The 25,547-nt window shown below is 42.6% G+C and overlaps 1 protein-coding gene and 1 pseudogene across 1 annotated transcript in view; both read left to right on the top strand.

Moving 5' to 3' along the window:
- The window catches only part of SIX4 (SIX homeobox 4), a 55,577-nt gene extending 38,997 nt beyond the window's left edge, over positions 1 to 16,580 (top strand). Inside the window, exon 3 of the mRNA XM_089690769.1 lies at positions 10,207 to 16,580. Coding sequence (XP_089546895.1) covers positions 10,207 to 11,006 — 800 coding nt within the window. The 3' untranslated portion in view covers positions 11,007 to 16,580. The remainder of the gene's footprint in view (positions 1 to 10,206) is intronic.
- Positions 16,581 to 20,988: 4,408 nt separating this feature from the next.
- Positions 20,989 to 22,041, top strand: LOC149451375 (uncharacterized; annotated as a pseudogene).
- Positions 22,042 to 25,547: the final 3,506 nt, after the last annotated feature.

Below are 25,547 nucleotides of genomic sequence, written 5' to 3' on the forward strand. Positions count from 1 at the left end.
ACGTGTGGTATACTTGGATTTTGCAAAAGTGTTTGACACAGTTCTCCACACACGGCTAATGTGTAAGGTAAAGTCTACAGCCTTGGAAAAATCTGTATGTAAATGGATAGAAAACTGGCTAAAAGATCGTATTCAAAGAGTAGTGGTTAATGATTCATACTCTGAATGGTCTAGGGTTGTCAGTGGTGTACCCCAAGGTTCAGTGTTCAGTGGGACCCTTACTTTTTAATTTATAAATGATATAGGGTCTGGGATTAAAAATCCTATTTCAATCTTTGAAGATGACACAGTTCTCCACACACGGCTAATGTGTAAGGTAAAGTCTACAGCCTTGGAAAAATCTGTATGTAAATGGATAGAAAACTGGCTAAAAGATCGTATTCAAAGAGTAGTGGTTAATGATTCATACTCTGAATGGTCTAGGGTTGTCAGTGGTGTACCCCAAGGTTCAGTGTTCAGTGGGACCCTTACTTTTTAATTTATAAATGATATAGGGTCTGGGATTAAAAATCCTATTTCAATCTTTGAAGATGACACCAAGCTGTGCAGTGGAGTAACGTCCTTACAGGATGTCTTCAATTTACAAGCTGACCTCAGTTCATTGTTTAATTGGGCAACTATGTGGCAAATGAGATTTAATGTTGATAAATGTAAGGTTATACACTTGGGGGCTAAGAATATGCATGCATCGTACATACTGGGGGGGATACAACTGGCGGAATCAATGGTGGAGAAGGATCTGGGGGTTCTGGTAGATCACAAGCTTAATAATGGCATGCAATGCCAAGCTGCGGTTTTTAAAGCGAGCAAAATCCTGTCTTGTATTGAAAGCGATATAGACTCCAGAGAGAGATCATATTACCCCGGTACAAATCATTAGTAAGACCTCATCTGGAATATGCAGTTCAGTTTTGAGCACCAATTTACAAAAAGAACATTGGGGAACTGGAGAAAGTACAGAGAAGGGCAACCAAACTGATAAGAGGCATGGAGGAGATCAGCTATGAGGAAAGATTAGAGGAACTGAATTTATTTTCTCTTGAGAAGAGGAGATTAAGGGGGGATATGATCAATATGTATAAATACATCAGTGGTTCATATAGTGAACTCCGTGTAGAGCTATTCACCCTGAGGTCATCACAGAGGACAAGGGGGCACTCTACATCTGGAGGAAAAGAAATTTAATTTTCAAACATGGAAAGGTTTCTTCAGTGAGAGCTGTGAAAATGTGGAATCAAGAGTTGGTTCTGGCCAGCTCAGTGGATTGCATTAAAAAAGGATTCTTTATTAGACACACAGAATATAACTGGATACTAACATTTATAGGTAAAGTTGATCCAGGAAATATCTGATTGCCTCTTGGGAAATCAGGAAGGAATTTTTTTTCCCTGCAGGAGCAAATTGGATCATGCTTTGCTGGGTTTTTTTTTGCCTTCCTCTGGATAAACTGGGTATAGAATTATAACTTTTTTTTTTTTTTAATGACTGAACTAGATGAACTTTTGTCTTTTTTTCAGCCAGACTAACTATATTAATACTAGTATAGGTGTCCATTGTTGGGCTGGCTTGATGGTTCTGCTCTTTTACCAAAAAGCCATTTTACAGGGTCTGACAACTACCCTGTAACTACCCTTTTAATTCACAGATCTAACAAGCTTAGTAGAAGGTTAAGACTTCCTGAAGGGTGAGTAAGGCAACTTCCTCTTGCTCTCCGGTTCGGATCTAGGGGAGTGCTGGGGTGGCTCATCAAGTCTGAGACCGGCATACCCATTGAACCTGACTTTTTTTTTTTTTTGTTTTGCTGTACCCCCAGATCAGACAGGATAGATCTGGCCTTGCGCAGTGTACTTTCTAAATTGCCAAACACATTGAGATTTATATTACTGGATTCAGTCTGTTTCCTTTGACAAACTTGTTTTTTGTTTGTTTTTTTTCTGTGTGTGTGGGGGGGGGGGGTTAGGAGGCAGCAAGAATCTTGCAAGGGTGTTTTAGGATCACCGGATTACTGACAAAGGGGATGTGTAAGCACCATTCAGTACAGCAGTCCTGTTGTCATGATGACCTGGACTCTCAGGAAATGGGTCCAATGACACTGGGTGTAAGTCAAACTAAATGAAACGTGGTAGCAGCAGGATGGAGCAGTAGTCTTCTGGGGGCAGATAATACCATGAAATCTGCTTGCTTAGTTTATAAGCATTACTGAACTTATTCTTTCATTTTGTAGCTGTGAGATTGAACATTTTAAGCCCTTTCGTATCTTACAATCCCATCAAGTCCACATTTTTGCTATCATGTCACCTAGATAGGTTTGGCTTTCCTTTTAACACTGGAACAAGAGAGCAGCTCTATCTTGAATAGATCAGCTGTTCTTTCGGGTGCAGAAAAGTCAGGTTTTCCAGTGAGGTGTATTGTTGAGCTTGCCTGTGTTCTAGTTTGCCAATAGACAAAGACTGCATAACCTTTTCCATTACCTTGCTCCATACAGTATATTTGTGCAGTGTTAGTGCTGCATGACATTCATTTAAAGGGAAATCCTAGGAAAAACATTTTGTTTTATACATTGCAATTTTATACACCGATTGTAAATATACTGATTTAGAAAGCAATTTTTATGTAAATGTTCACCTTCTGCCTATAATAGCAGTTGTGTGTCCAGTACTTGAAATTCTTTTATATATTTTTAAATACCATCATCACAAATCCCATTACTCCTTGTTGTACAGTTCATCACAGTGACTGTAACTCAGGGTGAACATGCTTGTGTCTATGATCTCACTGCTGTGTATTAATTTTTAATCATTACTGGTATTTGACATTTTCTGAATGTGGCACCCGGGGTAAAAATAGACTGCAGATTATATGTGATATATATTACAATGTCAGTGAATGGCTAGAAAATGCTGTGTAGCAGGATCACAAGCCCAGGAAGTGATTGAATCCGCTTTTGGACTGCGGCTCTCAATGATGGCCAGTAGTTGTAGCAGTAATGTCTGCAGACCTGCAAAGCCGCTGAGTACTGGTATCTTTAATGCAGCATTGCGACAATGCGTAGACACAATGCGTAATTTAAAAAAGTATTGCTTGCCAAAATATTTCTTTCTCTCCGGTTCTGAAATTCACACAGCAGCAGGGTAACCTTTTGGTGTTGGGGTTTTTTTTCTCAACTGCATAAAGCAGCAGTCCCCTAACTGCCCCTAACGCTGGTCTGTGATTGGATAGTGATATAGTTGCAACAAAATGAGGCTTGGCCATACATGGTTACTTTTTTTTTTATTTTCATATAGTCATTTCAGCTTTAAATGGCTCTCACTATTTTAAAAAGATACCCCGGAAATATAAATAACTAATACCTATACTACTACCTGTACCACCATGAGATAAGTTTACTGAAGAACATTCAGCATCCAGCAGTGCAGGCTAACAATGAAATTCCATTCTGAAGTCCTAGTTTGGAGATATGCTTCTGTGTGTATCTTTTAAATTCTGTGTTGTTGGAAGATTTTTGATGGTGATGTGATGTGTTTAGAGGTCATTGACTCTGCAGAGTGGATGTCCTCTACCCGAGAAGGAATATTTGTCATTTATACTTTATGAGGTGCCAAGAAACAGAACACTGCTTACATGTTCTCTCCAGATGTATAAAACAAGATTGAGTTGTAGAAACACACACAGATCCATAGCTCCACTCAAGGCTGGCCTCTCTTGCACTGAGTTGGCCAGCACCCAGGATGTACATCTCCACTGTCCAAATAAAAATTTTAAAGAATGACAGCTAGCTTCTCTTGTATTCCCAGGTATTCTACACCAGGGGTTAAAATTTGGAGTCCAGACCTACTAGCCGGTCACAAAACTTACTCTCCACCAGTTGCCCCACCCAACCTTGCCCCGTCCCGCCCCCAACCCCTGGCCCTCCCCCAACCATGCTCCCTTAAAGCTTATGAAATTAATTTTTCTTTAGAATAAAGAGTCCAAAATATAAAACTGTACACAGTATTGTATATCCCAGTTCCCCTGTACTCCATTATAGTGATACTCAGTAATGTATATCCCAGCTCCCCTGTACTCCATTATAGTGATATGACATGTATACAGTAATCATTACTGTATACAGTACATGTCATCACTATAATGGAGTACAGGGGAGCTGGCATGTATGTTACTGTATACATGTCATTTCACTATAATGGAGTACAGGGGAGCTGGGATATACATTACTGTATACATGTCATATCACTATAATGGAGTACAGGGGAGCTGGGATGTACATTACTGTATACATGTCATATCACTATAATGGAGTACAGGGGAGCTGGGATATACATTACTGTATACATGTCATATCACTATAATGGAGCACAGGGGAGCTGGGATATACATTACTGTATACATGTCATATCACTATAATGGAGTACAGGGGAGCTGGGATATACATTACTGTGTACATGTCATATCACTATAATGGAGTACAGGGGAGGGGGATATACATTACTGTATACATGTCATATCACTATAATGGAGTACAGGGGAGCTGGGATATACATTGAGTAATGTATATCCCAGCTCTCCTGTACTCCATTATAGTGATATGACATGTATACAGTAATGTATATCCAGCTCCCCTGTACTCCATTATAGTGATATGACATGTATACAGTATGTATATCCCAGCTCCCCTGTGCTCCATTATAGTGATGACATGTATACAGTAATGTATATCCCCCTCCCCTGTGCTCCATTATAGTGATATGACATGTATACAGTAATGTATATCCCAGCTCCCCTGTGCTCCATTATAGTGATATGACATGTATACAGTATGTATATCCCAGCTCTCCTGTACTCCATTATAGTGATATGACATGTATACAGTACTTACTCCTAATCCCTCCGAGTCCCCCGCGGCAGTGGAGAGGGTGTCTCCTCGCAGCGGAGCCGAAGAAACCGGAAGTTGTAAACTGGAATTCGGCTTCACAATGAGGCTTGGAGCACAGGTGCAGTCGCTCCATGCTTCATCTGTGCTCGCCTCTCGCACAGAGGAATTTCTCCTCGCATTTGGCAAGCGGCTTTTTCTACACTTTCAGATGTGTGAATGCCTGCACCTCCCGCTAGCTTCTACATTACTACAAGACATATCAGCGGGCTGGAGGAACCTTTGCATGCAGCAAGGGAGCAGGGTATTTGGCCCATTCCAATGGCAAAAATACCATCTTGAGCCTGTGGAGCTGTGAAGCAGCTGCATTTTTATTACACAGGTTGATAGAAAGTAAGCAAAGTGCCTCTTTTTATATAGGGGTTTTGACCCTATGGTGACAGTGTTGTGAATGCAAGGTCCAAGCAAAGGTAAAATGGGTGGGCTCCCAAATTGTGGGGGTCAGCCAAACTGAGAAGTCCACATGTAGTTGAGTTAAGGGCTAAGTTCACATTTAGCTACATATTACACGTGTATTTAGGATGTAACACGTTGCTAATCGCAAGTTCCCCTTATCCCCTGAGTCACATTTAAAGTCAACATGGCTGCTTGGGGCTCTGCCCACACAGCTGCATCATTCGTTCACAGGAATCTGTTAATACATAAACTACAAATCCCATTTCCCACTGCAGCTGACATGTAATTCTCAGTGGACTAAGAGAGTACTCCTCAGCACCCTCATAGTCCATTGACACTTTCTGCCACACAACAACTGTCTGCCTGAACAGAGGTACAGGCAGAGAACTGTACAAAGTGTCTGCAGGAGCCTGACATTGCATCCGCGATCTGCCGATCACCGGCACAATGCTCTTCAGGTCCCTGAGCTAAAAAAGAAGTGCCATTTTTATGTGTATTGCTAGGGGTTTTTTTTTTTTTTAATTCTTGGTAGGATGCATGTGATCAGCACATCAGCACTGTCCAGACAGAGGTCAGGGGTTTTGTATCCTTCAAGAGCAGAAAGAAAACTCCCCCTACAAGCTTTAACCAGTGCTCTGCTGAACACTGATAGAAGTCACAAGACTGCACTAACTGCTGATGAAAAAAAGTATTTAGCAGTTTATATTTACTAAACTAATTGCATTTCCATGTTGTGTGTACTGTGGGAGACCAGATATAGTGAAGTCAGGGTCCGGGGTTTAGTATCGCTTAAAACATATCCTTTAATAGGAGCATCAAACAAATATCTTAAGAGTCCAAAGTTCTTTATTTCCACAAGTGACAACAGGAATTCAAAAGACAGCCAACACATTTTGAGGCAGCCAACACATTTTGAGGCCAAAAAAATCTCCCTTTATCAGGGCTTATACAATGTACCTGTGTGTCTAATGGAAAAACAGCTCTATGTGCTGTTTGCGTGGCATTGATTAATGAACATTTATATAGTATATCTGTACTTTTTGCAACATGCAGATAACTGCCATTTTGTTTATTTAACCTAATTCTTCTGTACTTTGTGTAAAAGTAAAAAAAAATCCTTGGGTCTAAAAATCAATGTATATAAAATTGTTCAAGAGAGACCCCAGGGAAGGAGTTTAACACAACTGAAAGTGTTCAAGTGTGCCCTTCCAACTTTGCCCATAGCGGCCCTGGTGGGAAATGACACCAGACCTCAGTGAAAGAAAAGTCAAAGTGCCAACTGCCCATAGACATAAAGGGGTTTATTTACTAAACCTGGTTGACTCAGAATCTTGTCCACTTCTGCATAAAAACCAATCAGCTTCCAGGTTTTATTGCTGAAGCTTAACTGAACATGCTGAGGTTAGAAGCTGATTGGCTACCATGCACAGGTGCCCAAGATTCTGAGTCAACCAGGTTTAGTAAATAAACCCCAAAATGTCTCTTGATCTGGTTATTTAGGACTGGATGAAGCCTACAAGGTCTGTTATAATAACGGACCTTGCAGAGTTTAAAACGACTGGCATGGGAGCTGAAGGGACAAATTGCTGTAGGCATAAAAGTCTTACCTCTAGTGGTTCAGCTGTGTCCCAGACTTTCCTGTCCCTCTAACTGTTGTTCCAGGAATGCAGGTAGTATTGCAACTCAGCACCTCACAGACACCTGCTGACAGCTTTCTGCCCTTTTCAGCCCTGTTTTGCAGGCAGGTTAACCTTTTACAGGAGTGAAGCCATAATCGGGGTTGGAGGCTCCTTTCCACCCAAGATCTCTTTGAGCCTCCGATTTTTGGGTCCCACGTAAGGTCTTAAAGTGGTTGGTAAAGCTGAAGTTTTTTTTTTTTACCTTCCTGCATTCTATGTGCTGCTGTGTGCTGCTGCCCCCCCCCCCCCGAATACTTACCTGGGCTTGATCTTGACCTAGCGCTGTGCACAAGAACAGAGGCTCTCCAGGGTCTCTCGTCCTCATTGGCTGAGACACAGCAGCTGGAGCCATTGGTTCCCACTGCTGTCAATCACAGTCAGCGAGGAGCGAGCCGGGTTGGGACGTGTTTTGTGTGCTTAAGGACAAACAAAGGTAGCTCGGGAGCGAGCAGGCATTCAATGGAGGAGGGGCCAGAAGCGCCCGCGGGGACTTGAGAAGAGGAGGACCAGGGCTGCTCTGTGCAAAACCGTTACACAGAACAGGCAAGTATAACTTGTTGTGTTTTTTTTTTGTTTTTTGTTTTTTTTAACCTGAGCCTTTAATAATCCTGGGAAAGCTACAGACTAGCTTTCCCTTTTTATTGGAACCTCTTGCCCTGCAATCCAAATAGAAGGGACACACATCTGCCTTCCAGGACATATCCCTGGTGTCCTGTACAATTTGTTTATAGATATTTCCAGCCTGCAGGCGGAGCACAGTTTTAACCAGGTAAGACCTCATTCACAAAGGCATACCAATGTACACCCATGTGCAGGGCTGTCTTCACATGTGTTTCATGTGTGTTTCTTGTAAAGTAGAGCTTTTTTAGATTAGCCACTAGAGGGAGCCATTAGGGGTTCAGTGCAATTACTGTCTGTCAGCTGCTGTTGAGATAAGATACCTGTCACATAGAGTGTATTGTTTTCTATGAGTGAAATATCAATATCAACACAGTTTGTACGCTAAACTGACAAGTGGACATGTAATACAAGTGGTGGATCTCTTGGCTGTTTTGTTGTCCGGGTTACAAAGAAACCAGAGAAGAATCCGCTATGCTACCTTTCTAACCTGGCTTTTCTAATTTACTGGAGAGCAAATGTACAGGTGCATTGTAGTGCTGCAAGTATTAAAGAATATGTAAACTCAGCATTTCATATTCCTGATATGTGCCTTCTGTACCATGTACTTGTATGAAAAGGTATCCTGTTCTCTTTGTATTGATTTTGTGTGAAATCCCTGGTGTTCCTGCCTGTCCTTCTGCTTTCTCATTAAAAACTGACCACACTAGGCATGAGAGCATAGCATGGTCCATTCTACCAATGTTGGGAACTCCGTGTGCTTTTTTTGGTATAGATTTTATACTAGTATTGGCAGTGATCAGCGACTTATCGTAGGACTGTGATAGTGCTGCGGGCAATCTGACATTAACTAATGCTTGGTGAGAACTGACTCATTGACACTGACATCTCCAGCGACACTAATACAGTGATCAGTGCTAACAATATACATTGCACTGGTGAGGAAGGGATTAACATCTAGGGGTAATTAAAGGGTTAACTGTGTAATATGTGTAAAGTGTGCTGATTTTACTTAGCAGTGTGACTGTTTTAACTCTGCCTATAGAGAGTCCTGTGTTTACCAGGCTCTATTCTGCCATTTGCTGAGTAAATCAGCAGGTTCCGGCTACAGACTTGCTGATCAGCTGTAGCTAATGACAGCACAGCCAGGGTGGGGGGTGCACGTGCTCCTACCCAGAAGAGCCAGATCTCGTACATGCACGTGATCCAGCACAGCGGGGCTGCTCTTCTGCAGTAAATCTGTGGTAGGTGGTTCCTAACAGGCTATGTATGCAGAGAAGTAAGGGGGCTTCCATTGGTGCCCTCTTTCTGAAAGTGCTGATTAGTTGACAGTCTATAGCTCCAGTTTGTTTAACTGAGAACTCCTGATCTGTATATTTGTTCTGGGTCAGTATGAAAGATACCCGTATTAGAGCCAGGCAACTAGCATTTTTAGGAGAAGTCCACAATGGCAGCATTCAGATTTATATCTGCACTAGTTTCCGTTACATATTTACCTGTATGGCTTAAAGCTGACAAATTGGTTTACATAGACAAAAGATGTAGATGTAGAAAGTTCCGGAACACAGGCATTGCTCCCAACTGTTCCAAATAAGGGACAGTCCCTCGAAATTGGGGACAAAGTCCCTCTGTCCCTCCTTTCCTCCTCATTTGTCCCTCATTTTGGTCTGATTTATATCGTTGTGTATAAAGTGCACGACTTACCTATCAAAGTGTTTTTACAGTGCTAAGACTTTTATCCTATTTTGAAACGGATGCATTTGTAAATTCTAAAAGTCAGTATAAAGAAATAATAGTGGTCAAAAAAAGCAATTGTGGATTTAACCAATTATTTGTATAATTCTCCTTTAAGGGGGCCATGACAGGGGTTGTGTGCTATGCCTATATACTTTTGTTAATTGTTTTCCCTCATTCCTATCTCTGAAATTTGGGAGGTATGCCCACAGGGACCAATTTCAGCCTAGTAGAGTCAGACTAGTGAAAGATTAAAGTAGGCCCCTGTTATAGTAAAACATGAATGTTGCTGAATGCTGCAGAAAATGCTAGTTGATGGGCTTACGCTGATTATTTGGTTTAATGCTTTGAGTTACTGGTCCACTATAAGTATGTAGATAATTACATTGAGACTTTCTAGGTATTCATATTCTCCTCATGACAGGGTTACTTTACATTATTATTGATTTTATTTATTATATTTATTATTATACTTTATATGTACGGTCAACATTTTTATGTATAGTTAAAATACCTGTCAGGTTTATTTCTGTCTTATAAGTTAGTTTTTCCTTTTTTGTTTTTCCCATAGACACATCAACAGTTGAGAGGTAGATGTTCTGCAAAATTTCCTGTTTTGGTGACAACCTTTGGATGTTCACATTTAATTCCTGAGACAGTGGTCACCAGTACAGGCAGAGAGGGTGAATCTCCCTAATAGAGCAATAAAAATCTGACGGGTTCTAACTCCTCTTCACTAAACCAAATCTTTGGCTATGCTTTAATATAGCTAGGTTCTCCATTGTGCCGCAGTGTATTTTTTACACATTTGTGTATTTTCTCTGATCACTGCTTTCTTTATGTTTGCAGGGAATCTTGCCATTGCTCCTGGTACTTCAGATGGAGGGACGTTTACAAGTGACACCGTCTCAAACAGCGATCAAGGGAAAGTGTTCCTCAGCTCCTTGCCGCCCAGCACAGTCGTGTACACCGTTCCGCATTCTATAAAACAGGACGGTCTTGAACGCAGCCTTGTCTTCTCTCAGTTAATGCCTGTTAATCAAAACACAGCACAAGTAAACATTAGCATGCCTTCAGAGGATGCCTTGCAGTCCGTTGCTGCCTCCTTAGTAAACGGAACTCACACCCCAAATTTTGCCCTTGCTCCTTCTACCTTAATAACCGCAGCCGGGCATCTTGCTTCTGTTACAGGGAACCAACCGGCAGCTGTCAACCAGCCCATCTCTGCACCTGTCGCCACCACCACAGCCAGTGTCACACCCACTAGTAATGCAAACTTTGCACCTCTTCCAAACTGTCACTACATTGCTACTCAAGACCTGTTGTCTGTTTCTACATCACAGGCAGCCCTGGCGGAATCCATCTCCACAAGCAGCAATAATAACACCAGCCACTCCGTTCCTCGGTCCCATCAGGATTTCAACAACCAGCACAGTCTAGTTCTGCAGCCTGTGCCCGAGGCGAAGGAGAATTACCTATCCATTGCCCAGAACACCACTATCAGTGGCAGCGTCATGCTGTTGGATGCAAAATCCCAGTATGTCCTAAGTGGTATGGTCAACCCTGGCTGTGAGGAACTTGAAGGTGACAAAAAGGATTTGGTCAAGCTTCAGAATGTTCAAATGGATGAAGATATGCAAGACATATAAGCAAAAAAGAGTTTCAGAAAAATCAGTGGATTCTGATGACTCTCGTTCAGTTTCATCCTTGGTTGACTGAAGCAGGATCTTTTTGGCAAATCACCCCTTTTTTTTCTTAGGTCTTCAGCCCCTCAAAAGCCTGTTAAATCCTTTTTTTAACTTGGGTATTTAAAGGAAACACCACTTTTGGTGTACAAAACAAAAAAGAACTATTTTTTTGGTACTTTATTACTTTTTGGGCTATGCTGGAAATGTATATAAAATTATCAAATAAGGGATAATACAATGGCATCCAACCCTTCCCCCAATACTCTTGACACTTCTTTTTTTTTTTCTCAAACTGTATTAGACAAATTGGAATGTTACATTTGAGCAGTGACTTTGCAGTGAGCTTCTGCTAATACAAGAATGTTAGAAATCTTTGCCAATTGTGCTGTCCGACTAAAACACTAGAATGTTGTGTCATTTACTTACGATATCATATACAGACCTCCTTTGTAGCAGCAGTTGTACAACTCTCAAATTAATTTTACTTGTAGTAAAACCTGAAAATATGCAAGACTTTTTTGTAAAACACTAAAATCAAATGTTGGAAAGCCTTAGAATAGCAAAGCATAACACTTTTTTTTCATAGTTTCTGCTGTTGCAGTGAATTTTTTAATAGCTATTTTAAAAATTTCCCTGTGCCTTCTGGCCCGTGGGCCATTTATTTAGCAGCCAAGCACATACTAAAAGAGTGGAGCGGTCATATATGTGGTGTTTGATTATATTTGAGATACGTTTTTATTCACAATTCCTTTTGCTGACAGTGAAGCCCAAACACATAAATTTGGATTGGATGATTCAATCTACTCAAGTCATTCGACTAGATCAGGGGTCTCCAAACTTTACAAGATGGACCAGACTGTGGCCAGTTGGAGTAGCATTTGGCTCTGGCCTGGTGGTCAGTGGGAGTTCCCCATCATTGGTGTCATTGGGAGCAATAGTGCCCCATCATTGGTGTTAGTGGGGGGAATAGTGCCCCATCATTGGTATTAGTGGGAGCAATAGTACCCCATGATTGGTGTCAGTGGGGGGGAATAGTGCCCCATGATTGGTGTCATTGGGGGGAATAGTGCCCCATCATTGGTGTCATTGGGGGGAATAGTGCCCCATCATTGGTGTCAGTGGGAGCAATAGTGCCCCATCATTACTGTCATTAGGAGGAAATGTGCCCCATCATTGGTGTCAGTGGGAGGAATTATGACCCAATGTATCAGTGGGAGGAATAGTGTCTTGTATCAGTTGGAGCTATAGTACCCCAAGGGCCGGATAAAGGCAAGCAAAGGGCCACAGTTTGGAGACCACTGGATCAGATGATAATTAAACTTTTTTTATTTTGGCTTCGCTGGGTGACAATCACCATGTATATTTGTGACTTTTTGCAGGTCATATATCCTTTATTAGAGAAGCCATCACTTGCGTTGGCTTCCAGGAATAAGGTTGGTGCCACACTGGTATGCCTAGCACTTGGACAGTAGACCTGCAGGCTGTGGGTAATTTAGATAATTTGTTGTTGGATTGTGGCATTACATCTGGCTGCCATCTTGGATTTGCAGCCAGTTTTACCAACAGTTATCCAATGGAGGGCCTTGCAGTTTTTAATAGAGTTTTCTGGGTGGGCTCTCTTTTATATGCATAGGTACATTGTATTAAACCCTAAATTCGTGCAACATAATATTTGTCAAGGTTTTTCTTAAATCTTTGTGGGAAAATCAAAATGCTGTGATGCCTTAAAGCCGAACACTTGTGACTGTGTTCATCATATCAGCTTTATAGAGCAAGGAGGAGTGTAGATGGGTTCACTTCAGGGACTGTTGTGTTCTTTGATCGATGTCAGTAGTACATACCATCCAGGAACCTTCTTGTGCAGTACATTAACTGACCAGTCACTACCTGGTTCCTCTATTCACCTGACATGCACATCTACTGTCTACTAACAGGCAGTAATAGAGAATACTGGTTTATTTGTGCCCTGTCCATAAGGATTAATAGGACAGGAGACCACAGTTTCAGGCTTCTAATGCCACTCTTCCACAATGACGGTTCATGATCCATTCACACTGCAATTCGAACGCAGCAAGAATTGGGTGATGATCTTATTCCATTCATGGAGTTCTGACCACCCCTCACACTGTGCACATAGCTGCTGTTGTTCAAGCAACACTAGAATGCCATCTGAATTGACAGTGCTGTGTTTCTGTGTAGTCAACACACACATACAGTGCACAATAGAAGGACCCAGTGTTCAGTTTCATAGGGATATCTACAGTGTCGGCTTATGAGAAGTCTATGATGCTCAGTGTGAACACATGCGTTCAACCACATGTATCATCCTGGCAGCTGGACATTGGCTGAGATTTCCAATGATATAGGGAGTAATTTTTGCCCCATACACACACGGTGTATGTCTGCTTGGTTTTGTGGAATTAGAATGCGGTGGGTTAATTCTCTTACCACGTCATCATTGCTTTGATAAGCCTGTAGGATTGAAGCCTCCATAAAGGGAAACTTTAACTGTTTTTTGTTTTTTTGCTATACTTTTCTACAGTAGTGGCGTAATTTGAAGCGGATAGCAATTTGCTGTAACATTTTACATATTGCTTGCTTTTCTAGATTTTGGCATTGTATGCCCTAATGTCAGCCCTATTATTGGCAAACCTGTTTAAAGCAATACTGTAGACCAGGGATGTCCAACCTTTTGACTTTTCTGGGCCACATTGGTAGAAGAGGAATTGTCTTGGTCCGCATATAAAATACAGTAAGGATAGCCGATAAGCGGAAAAATAATAATGATCACTGATATAGATAATGCATATGAGTAATAAAACTTCACCTTTTTTCATAAAAGTAATAGAGAGCAACATAAAACTAGTGTGATATTTGATGCTGTTTTTTATAAACTTATCAATATCTGGTTAGATGGATGTAGTAGCAATCCTCTATGAGTTCTCAAGGTGCTCATCAGATATTTTGGTTCTAATTTTGCCTTTCATCCTTGAAAATAGTTGCTCACAAATGTAGCTGCTACCAAAAACTGATGACATGAATAAGGCGTGATTGTGAAGAGTGGGAGAATTTTCTTTTGGAAAATAAAACTCATAAAAATCCAATAAAGAGACTGTCAGATTTTTCTTAGGCTGCATATGTTTGCTAAGTGTAAATGCATTTTTACAAAACAAATCCCCAAAGAATCAACATTTAGTTTATGATTTTGTTTTGGGCCACATTCATAGCCTTCCTGTGCCGCAAGTTGGACACCCCTGCTCTAGACACAGTTCATGATCTCAGGATCTTAGTTATAGGATATATACATGTCCTACCCTAATTTACCAAGGAGTTAAATGGTCACGGAGTTAAATGGTGTTTAAATGGCAGAGATCAGCGACTTATAGCGGGACTGCGGTGGGCATTCTGACACTGGGTGGGAACTAACTGCCACTGACATCCCCAGTGACACTAGTACAGTGATCAGTGCTGATAAAATGCAGTGACACTGTACTAATGACACTGGGCAGGAAGGGGTTAACATCTGGGGTGATCAAAGGGTTAACTGTGTGCTGTATGTTTTTTTTACATTATGTGCTGTGTTGTATTTTACTAGGGAGACATGCTGCTTTGTATTTCTCTGCTATGCAGAGAAATACAAAGCAGCATGTCCTTGCTGACAGGAGAGAGACCTGTGTTGTTTACAAACAGGTCTCTCCTCTGTCAGCTTTGCCGATGATCACCGAGTCCTGGCCAAAAATCGCTGGCTGGGACCCGGTGATTGACATGTCCAGCAGCCAATGGCTGCGCAGGTAGGGCGGCACATTCGCCCCCTGCCCGGAAATGCTAACTGCGTATAGAAGTTGCCTTCGATAACCCCCATAGATTAACACAGAGGTGTTCCCCTTTTCCCGCAGCTGCTGTGCTTTACCTGAACTTTTTATATTTCACTTGTGGCCCCATCCTACCAGTAAATGTGGCACTAAAATTCTTTACAGTGATTTTTTTTTTTAGCAACAATATATTGCTTTGCGGAACTTTTGTCCTCCAGGCACTGCAAACTGTTCCATGATGTAGGTCCCACTGTTTGCACAGGGATTGTGAGAGTTGAGGATGTCCCTGTTACTATAGAGAAAGGGGCCTAGGTAAATTAAGGATTTTCTTTGGAAATCCCCTTTAAGGAAACTGAAAAAAGAGTAGTTACTTTTAGTAACGTAAATGACCCCGCTCCCAAAGGGAATGACAATCAATTTAAAGTATATCTAAACTCAAGAACAAAAAATAAAATTATTGCAGTTTACCAGTCCTTAGATGTGGTGGCTGCATTAGTTTTCTTTTTTTCCAGACTAAGTACATTTTCTGAAAGTACAGAAAATTACATGTCAATCCTGTCCAGAAATCTTGTGTCCTTATACTTTTCTGTGTCCTGAACCCATATATCAAACAATGTTATCTGCATTTCCTGTTTGTGAACTACAGAACACTCCCTGTAATGGGCACATGGAAAGAGGGAGGTGTTTTGGTCCAAAATAGGAAACCAGAGCAGGGTGACAGCGCTTTTTTTCATAGATGCAGTACACTGAGGGTTGTCACACCTAGGACAAGAAATGTGTTACTGGCAGGATTTCTAGTTCAAATTTAAAAAAAAATATTAAAAAGTAAATGAATGCAGCCATCACATCTAAGAACAGAATATGCTGCTGTATATTATTGTTTTTGCATTTAGATTTGCTCTAGTTCAGTATTCATCTTAGGTCTGTGTCAGTAAAAGATTTCTTCTAGGAAATGTACACACTACATTTTAATTTGAATCTTTTTGCACTATTTTAACAAAAACATATTTAGACTTTTTTCACTATTGCATGAAACCTGCATTAACAAATATATACCTAGAGGCAAAGTGCTATATATACTTTAACATTTTGTTTCTGACTAGTGAAAAAATGGATTTCTCTTTCCTTTTGCTATATCTGTGTCATTGGAGAATCTTCTCCACTCTTTGTAAGTATTTCTGTTTACTTGACTTGTGTTTTGCATGTCTGTTTTTTGTTTTGTTTTTAATTTTCATGAGAAGTCTTGTAAAAATGCAACTGAAGCAGATGAGACAAACACTATAAATATAATATGTCCTCTAGTTTAGAAACTGGGAATTGGTGGCCTTTAGCTGTGTTTTATGTATTATTTAACTTAAATATGCATGTCTAATATCCGGCCTTCTTTTCTCATGTTCATACTGCTTCTTTATGCATGTTTCTGTTTTATTATGTTTTCTATTTATATGTTTCTTTTGTGCCTTATGATCCAATTTAAACAGAAAATACATCTGTCGCATTTTATGTAGTAACTTTTAATGATGCATTTTTTTTTTCGATAATGGTACCAAACTCATGTCAAAAATCATTTCTGTGCAGTTACCCAACCAAAGAGGTATGGCGATATATTTTTGTTTTCATTGTACTGTAATAGGGATTTATGCCTGGACAAGTTTTATTGTATTCTGAAATGATGTGAACTTATTTTTCTAAACACTATACTGAATAAACTTTTATATTTATACATTTTGTCTTTTTGTATGTTGAGGATCATTTATGGCTTCCTTTCTGTGCATTTTTTTTTTGTATGTGCATTCTAGTTTGTTACAGTGCCCTTAATTTTTAATGGCACCATTTTTTTCAAATAAGCATGTTATACTCACCTGCTCCGTGCAGTGGTTTTGCACAGAGCGGCCCTGAACCTCCTCTTCTGGGGTCCCCTGCTGGCGAACTTGGCTCCTCTTTTTTGTGTGCCTCCATTGCAAGCCTCGTTATGGAGGCACACAATGTGTGCTCACTCCTGAGCTGTGTGTCTATGGAGCCACATGCCATAGGCACACACAGCGGGGCTTAGGTTTTTTACTTTCGTACATATTCATAAAGGTAAAAACTTTCAGTGTGCAGCTCCTCCTTATACTCACCTGAGCTTGATCTCATTCCAGCAATGTGCACGACAGCAGAAGGTCTCTCGGGCCTCTCCCGCTGCTGTAAATCATAGCCAACGAGCATGCACAGGTGCACAAAGCAAGCAGCTTGCTCTGGAGGCATTCAGGAGGGGGGAGAGGCCAGGATCATCGGTAGGGGAACCCGAGAAGAGGAGAATCGGGGCTGCATTGTGCAAAACTATTGCACAGTGTAGGTAAGTATAACATGTTTTTTTTTTTTAAATCTGAACCATTAGTCATTTAAAAAAAAATGTGTACAGTCCACTGTTACCATTAGGAAACATGTCTGAGATGTGTCATGAAGCTATCACTAGAGCATGTTTAGACAGAAAATTGCTGTGGAGAGACAGCAGAACCAAGGTGCAACAAAGAATGGAAAAAAAAGGATGAAAACCATGTGGAATGCTCTATTACATAAGGTAGTACAGGCACAAGCATTAATGGGATTAAAAAAAAAACACGTTTGTCATACAGTTAACGAGAGCCACATTTATAATTCCCAAATGATAGTGTGGTAATATTTATCTTCAGAGAATTGGACTGGCCACCTTTGTGTAGTTAGGAAGACATTTTCACCCTGTTATCCATAAGGCAAAATCAGCCACTCTCGTTGGGAGGGGTGAAGTTGTATTGCCTTCCAGTGGACCCAAGCTGCTGCAGTATGTGAAGTTCCATCTTGTTTTTTGTATGCTTAGTTCACAATGTATTTCGTGATGTCACTATCTCACCCTAAAAGCTTGATAAAGATGTCATTGTAGAAAACTAATACAAATTATGTTAAAAAGTGTTTTATGCCATTTCTAGGAGTCAAAACCCACACTTAAACCCCATCAAAAAGAATTATACTTGAAATAAACCTAGTTTTCCTGGTTTATCTCAGATTATCCAGATAATCCTTTTTTACAATATGCATAAGCATTCACTCTGAGATTAGGAGAAAGTGCCCTTCTTTCACTCCTTGGAAATTCTAATGAAAGCGACATTGGCTGCTGTATGCAACCTCCAGAGGCAACTAATGTAAAGCTTTGTTTGTTACTCACAACTGCACATTTTTACAATGCTAGGCATGAAATGATGAACAAATCTGAAATTACCCAGTTTTCAGTTTATAAGCTTTTATAAAGTCCCCCTATTTTTACAACTCCACAAAATGAGGCTAATTTACTAAGTACGTTCAGAATGTTCACTTACAAATGACCATTTGTCCAGCCGTGTAGAGAAATAAACCAAAATCGCATGATTGGAAAAATGAAGCGAATCTTCACCCTCATTCACAACACCCATAGTAAACCAGCCTCAATGCATCTCTACTTTTACATACTTTGATTTTTGATAGTCCAGTTTTTGACTACACTGCAATACTCAGATTGTAAATCTTCTGAAATGTCAGAGCTTGCAAGTCTTCAGTTTGGCCCAAAATGCTAATGAGTGTTCCTTTAAAAGGGCTGCCTAATGCACCAGTGCATGTACCATTTCTGACAGTGGTTTGCATTGCAGTTCACATTGCCAGGCGAAGAAATGCACGTCCCTTGCAATAAAAAAAATGAATGCAGCCAACATGTCGAAAGTTTGGTAAGATGCAATATATTTTGTATTTTAAAAAAATAATTTGTATTTCTCCTCCATTCATTGAAGAACACAGAAGAGATCTTAACCTTAAAAAAATCAAAGCCCAGGGTGGCCCCTGATGGTAGCCCAACCCCCATCTTACTAGAGGCAGCTTAGTTTTTAGCCTAGTGTCAAGGTGTAAGGACCCAAGCTCCCTGCTGGGAATGCTAGTTCCCTTCTTTTTGCAAGATTTTTTTTTGTTTTGTGGTTTCATAAGGGCATAGGCTCCTTGGTTAGTCTTGATCCATTTCCAGGAAATTCCCATCATGGGAAATTTGGATGACTTCCTGCTTGGTGGTGATCAGTCAATGTGGGTTCTGTCCAATGACGTGGGGTGAACTATGCAAGGCTTGTTCAGGTTGCTACTGATCCATATCTGCACTAGATCGGACTCTTCATTGTCTGTTTTGTTTTTCTCCAGCCCTAGGTTTTTCTTTCTCCCAGGAGAAAATTAGTTTTTTCCACTATTTCTGAACTTTGGGTGGTTCAGTTTCCCTAATTCCTTCGGACTTGTGCCTAGAGGGTTGGACAACGTGGATTCATAGTACTTTGTCATGCATGTGGCACATCTCCACCACAAGAACAGGAACAATAGTGTTCTCGCTTTCGGAGTGGTAAAGTTGTATGTCATAGGCTGGATTCCTTGTTCTTTTCAATATTGCTCTTCCTGTTTGGCATACTATTTTTTTTTCTGGAGTTTAGGTTGGGGACTGGATCTTGCACCCCAAGATTTTCCATTTTCTGTGTGACTTGTGGGCTCTTTGATATTTCCCAGTTATAGCAGCTGTATTTGGCTTTTTGTTCTGGACAGTGCTCCTTTTGGCAGAAGCACTTGATGTACTAGTAGCTTTGTGGGTTCTGCACTGCCTTCTCTTCATCTTTTTCAAAGGTCATTACAGAGGACCTTGCAGGAGTTGCTCCTGTTACCATTGGATCCAAGCGAACAATCCTGGCAATTGTTCTTTGGGCTCTGTCAGACTGCTTGGATTGATTATCCTAGGACTGCTGCCTACGTCTTGGGAGACAGGTGTTTCTCTGGCTTACATTTCCCCTCTGTTTTTTGGGGGGTTTTTTTAGCTGGCAGGTGTTCCTCTGCAGGAGTACTGATAGATGGTGGCCAGGTGACTGGTAGATCGCGGTTTGGTCTTGCTGACCCACCATCCCAGAGCATCAAAGTGCAATGCAGAGGGACTACTTGTAAAGTTGGAACTGTAGTAAGGAGCAAGAGCTGCATCAGTGGATGCCTTCTCTATATTGCTGGCTCCTGTCCAACGCGGAGTGATACCAACTGCACTCCACCTCTTATCCTGGCTAGCAGTCTTCAGAGAGATTTTCAGGTCCGTGTGAAGCAATACACTGGGCATAATAGTATAGGGCTGCTTTCTCTACTCATCTTCCAGGATGGCACACCTGAGCGATGACTAGCTCCACCTGACAGGAAAAACAATCAACAATTGACAGAGTTTAAATTCCCCACTCTTCTCTTCACTCCTCAGTTTTTGATTGTGTTTCCCTGGCAGCGAAACATTTAGTTTTTTTTGTGGACCTAAGGCATGGGGCTGGATGTCCCCCCTGGGGGATAAACAGCTGAGCCAGGGAGGGCAGGCTGTAAGTCACCCACAGTTGAGCGGAGCTCCCCTGGGTACAGGGGAGGTGTGCCTGGTGTTCCAGGGACGGGTGTCCTTCCTCCCTCTTCCAGGGCAGTGGGGAGGCATGTCAGGAGAGGACCAGGCCACAAGATGGCTTCTCGCAGGTATAGAGACTACCATCCAGCATGTGGAGCGCGCCGCTGTAGTGTTTGCGGGGTGACCACTGTGTAGTATGCTACTAGTTCCGCCAGTAAGAGCGCAGGACTGGAAGTGAGAGCGAGGCTGTGGACCAAACCTTGCTCTCAACAGGACTTCCTGTGAAGGCGGGGCTTCTGCTTTAAAGATGGCTGCATCAGTCGGCATTTCTTTCCTAATAAAGCTGGGGAGGAGCCTCCAGGAGTTACCTCTGGAAGTGGGGACCAAGGAGTCCAGCGAAGGTGATGCAGTCCTGAAAGGCCCTGCTAAGGATGGAAGGCGAGGCAGTGGCTGCAGCCAGTGAGAAGACTATGGGCGGTGAGTCTGACTCGGTTGATGGGGGAAGAAACCTTACCCACTTCTCTACAAGTGTACATAGGAGGAAAGGAATATATGGTAACCTGGGCCCCTGTTTATCTCTCTAGAGCCACGTGGAACTACCCAGGAGAGCGCCCACAAGACACCTAAAGCCCCCCCCCCACTCCAAACGGTGTGGTTAATGTAATGATACAGTTCCGCAAGACCATGTATCCACAAGTTGTTGGGGAAAGAAACCTTGGCGGTTATGAAGGATTTTTTGTTGGTGCAAATGGAAATGTTAGCCATCTTACAATCCTTCAAGACAGCCCTGACATCCAGGGAGGTGGATGCCCAATCCTCTAGGGAAGGGTCTTCTCCCCAGGAGGGAGCTTTGACAGGAAAGCAGTGGGGCGGTTTGGGTCCCTCATCCTCTCAGGTCACAGAGGAGGAAGACTTAGAAGAGGCAGAGGTTTCTGGCCAAAGCTCCCTAGAAGAGGGGGAATATTTGGAAGGTGCTAGTCTGGCTAGCAAGGAATCTAGACTGGGTAGACACCTTTTTGCCATGAAAGATATGGAAGGGCTACCTATGCTTCGGAGGACATTCTAGAACCACCAACGCAGGTTTCAGCCCAAGACCAAATGTATAGGGGGTTGGTGAGGCCGCAAGCTAGGGTGCTACCCATGCACCAAACTCTCAAAGATATTGTCTTAAAGTGGAAGGATCCTGAGAGAGAGATCCTAAAATTGAAGACCTGCAGGAGGCGGTACCCCTTTGGGGAAGATGAGGAAGAGAAATTCCACAAAACCCTCAAATTTAGATGCAGAATTATCGCAAGCATCTTAAAAGCCTGACCTGTCCTTTGAAGACTCAGGTAACATCGGAGATCAGATGGACAGTAGATCTGAAACGCTGTTGCATAGAACCTGGGATGCCAATGCCGCTACAGCCCTGGCATCTGCCTGAATCGCTAGAAATGCTGACGATTGGATTCATAAAGTAATTGACCATGTCATTCGGGATACCAAAAAAAGGAAGAGGTGTTGAATTCACTGGAGGTAGTTGGTAAGGCAATAGCCTAACTAGCAGACACTGCAGTGGAGATGGTCAGAACATCGGCTAAGACCACAGCTCTTCTTAACTCAGCCCGGAGCGCAGTATGGGTTAAAACCTGGTAGGGTGATCAGATGTCAAGAGCCCATTTCTGTGGTTTACCCTTTGCTTTGAGGGTTCCTTTTTGTTTGCCCAAGGCTGGACCAGGTGTTATCAAGGTCTGCCGAAACAGGGAAGAAGTTCCTTATCAAGGCCAAAAAGGATAAGGGGAAGAAGTTTTTTTCATGCCCCCTTTAATCAGTGCCAAGAAAGATTTAGGAAGGACTCCCCCAAGAAATGGGCTAACAAAGGGAGACAGAAAGGAAGCCTCTTTTTTATTGTCTCCAAACCCACCAGTAAGGAGTCCAAATGACAGATCTCAGGGTGGGCGGAAGGCTGTCCAGATTCCTTCAGCTATGGGGGAAGATTACAGAAAGCCCGTATATCCTGCAGTTGATAGGGGAGGAGTACCAATTGGAATTCTCTTTACTCCCCCCTCATACCTTTGTGCTGACTTATCCCCTAGAGACAGGACAAAAGCAGAGGGTCTCTTCTGAAGGATCAGAGATTTAGCGGATCAGGAGGTAATTGTTACCATGCCAACGGACCAGCTTTTTCAGGAATTTTATTCCCACATTTTTGTGGTCCCAAATCCTTCAGGGAAATTCTGCTTGATCATAAACCTAAGAAAGTTTAACATTTTCCTGTGGTACAAGAAGTTCCATATGGAAAGTATCTACAGTGTACGGAAACATCTGCTCAAGGGAGTCTTTATGGCCACTGTGGATCTCAGGGACGCCTACCTTCATGTTTCCATCGCCCCGCAATACCAAGCCTTCTTACACTTTGCCATCTTCACAGAGCAGGGGGTCAGTCACTGGCAGTTTTAAATCCTCCCTTTTGGGCTAGCAGCCAGTCCGAGAATGTTTACCAAGGTCTATCAAGGTGTAAGGTAGCCTATTTACACCTTTAGGGATTTTCCCTCATCCCTTATCTAGATGATCTGATGATCTACGGAGTCTCACAGCACCAAGTCCTGAGAGACCTGGAAAAGGTGATTCTCACCTTGGAATATTTTGGGTGGATTGTCATTTGGGAGAAGTCCTCATTGACTCCCTCTTAAACCTAGGTGTTCCTGGGGCGTGTAGTGGACTCCAGAGTCCAAAAACTTTTTACCCCAAGAAAAGACTGAAAAAGTAGTGAGGATGGTCTCCGCACTGTTTCAAATTGCTCTTGGAGGCATATCGTGAGAGTTCTAGTGTTCCTCTTGGAACACTAAAGTGGAGTCGCTGGACGAGAAGGTTTCCCGCCCGGAGAGTGTAAAGACCTCGCTGGGATGGTGGCTCAGGTCCGAAAATCTGGGGAAGGGAGACCATGGGCACAGTGGGACCCAGTTCGAGTAACCACAGACTCAAGCAAATGGGGCTGGGGGACTCTTCTAGAGGATCAACAAGCCCAAGGCACATGGGAGCCACGCCTAAGGGGTACCTCCTCCAATTGCAGAGAGCTGTTGGCAGTGGGTCAGGCCTTTACAGACAGGATCGGAGGAAAAGAAGTCCAAATTCTGTCAGACAATATGTCGACAGTGGCATACCTGAATCATCAGGGGGGCACCAGATCCCGGAATCTCCTGGACCTAGCCCAGGAGATTCTAGGATGGGCAGAGAGCAGAGTTCTTTTGGTGTGAGCAGTCCACATAGCGGTCAGTCAACACGAAAGCAGATGTTCTCAGCCAACCGTTCACCAGCGAGAGTGGGAACTAAATCCTGAGGCCTTTTTTCAGATAAGTCAGGTTTTTTGGCAGCCTGGAGATGGACCTTTTTGCCTGCAGGAAAAATAGGAAGGTGAGACAGTACTGCTCCTTGGCTCGTGAGCAGGGATCCAAAGGCCTGGACGCGTTAGCACAGGAATGTGATTTCGAGCTGGCATACGCATTTCCCCCTCTACCATTGATCCCGCAGATACTTCAGAAGCTGGGCCAATCAGGCTGCAGACTGATCTTGCTGGGCCTGTGGTGGCCAAGAAGAGCCTAGTTCGCCACCTTGAAGAGGTGGGCCGTGGCTTGGCTCCCCCACAGCATCTCCCAGTCAAGAGGGATCTTCTCTTACAGGGACCAACTCTGCACCCCAGTCTGGAGTTTTTTTGGTTAATGGCTTGACTCTTGAAAGGGAGATTCTTACAAAAAGGGGGTGTTCTGAGAGAGAGACACTCTTCTCAGTAGGAAGCCGGTCACTAGAAAAATATACGTCAAGGTGTCGAGAGTGTTTTCCAGTTGGTGTCAGAAAATAGGAGTTTCCCTTCCCACAGCCTCCCAAGTGGCCTCACAGTTCCACAGGACATAGTCCTACCGTCTTTCTGTCAAAACCGTAGGAATGAGAGGGAAAAGATTTTTAATTTTTTAGATGTCAGGTGGTGGTTACTGACATATTTGAATAGAGTAAGTGACTTCAGGAAGTCGAGTCACCTTATGATTTTGTTTAATAGCCCAAGGAAGGGACAGCAAGCATCTAAGCCAACAATAGCTAGATGGTTCAGACAAGCCATCTCCTTTGTTCCGTCTCACCTGAGGGCTCACTCTACTGGAGCATTAGCGATCTCTTGGGTGGAGAGGGCCGGAGCATTGATTGAGCAGATCTACCGAGCATCCACATAGACAAGCCAGGACACCTTTGTGAAACACTACAAGGTTGTTGTCACCTCAGGACCTAGCGTTCAGCAGGAAAGTATTATACGCAGTAGTCCCACCCTAAGATAGTTCCTTGCTTATCGTCTCAGGTGTGCCATCCTGGAAGATGACTAGAGAAAAGTACCAGTTACACTTACCAGTCCGGTAATGGTAATTGTGGGAAATCTTTCAGGACAGAAGGCCTACTTCCCACCCGTATCTGGTGTTGGTTAATTCAAGACAGATTACCTTTCGTACAACAGGGTGCAGGAATGCTATTATATAACTAAGGAGTGGAGGAAAGGGCAGTGAATTTAAACTCTCAATTGTTGATTGTGTTTCCTGTCAGATGGAGCTAGTCATCTCTTGGGTGTGCTGTCCTGGTAGATTTTCCAGAAATACCGTTACCGGTAAGTGTAACAGGTACTTTTCACACTGATGTGCTCTGATTTACCCACACCGTGAGTGCAGTGCAGTGTACCTGCAGGTTTGCTGCTCTTCACCAAAACTCTTGCATTCAGGGGTTTGGCTAACTTTCAGAAAGTGCACCACACCTGCAGGATATAATAGAAGTCTATGACAAATCACAGCTAACCCAGAAAAGTATCAGATGCACAATGTCAAAGCAGCCTTCTAGGGGGCTCAGAATAGTAAAGGTTAATTTACATTTGCAGTTTAGAGGGTTGTAAAACCCTGTAGTTAAGACATGTTTTTACCACCCTGTCACAACTGCACCTCCTTTATCTGCAGTGGCCAGGGGTGTACACATAAATTGCCGCAGCAGTTGTAATATGTCCTGTCATGGTTGGTGGGTGTAGCACCTGCCAAGCATGAACCATTCAGGGGAACGAGGCCTCCTCACCATCTGATTTAAATCCATTATTGCTGTGCAATGCACGTGATTGTGAGATGGCAGCACGGCAATTAAAGGTTTAAATCGGGTGTGAGGAGGCGACACTGTGCCTGGTGATTTTTGACATCTCCCAGGCTGTTCTGGTAGATTGCCATCTCTTTAAGGCTGCCTACCCCTGCTCTAGACAATTTACTGGCCTGATGTAGACAGATCCCTTCACTTCAGGTAAATCTCCAGGATGAGAAT

Source organism: Staurois parvus, unplaced genomic scaffold (assembly GCF_062004578.1).
Source record: "Staurois parvus isolate SC_StPar_1 unplaced genomic scaffold, SC_StPar_1.0 ptg000542l, whole genome shotgun sequence".
Classification (NCBI taxonomy): Eukaryota; Metazoa; Chordata; class Amphibia; order Anura; family Ranidae; genus Staurois; species Staurois parvus.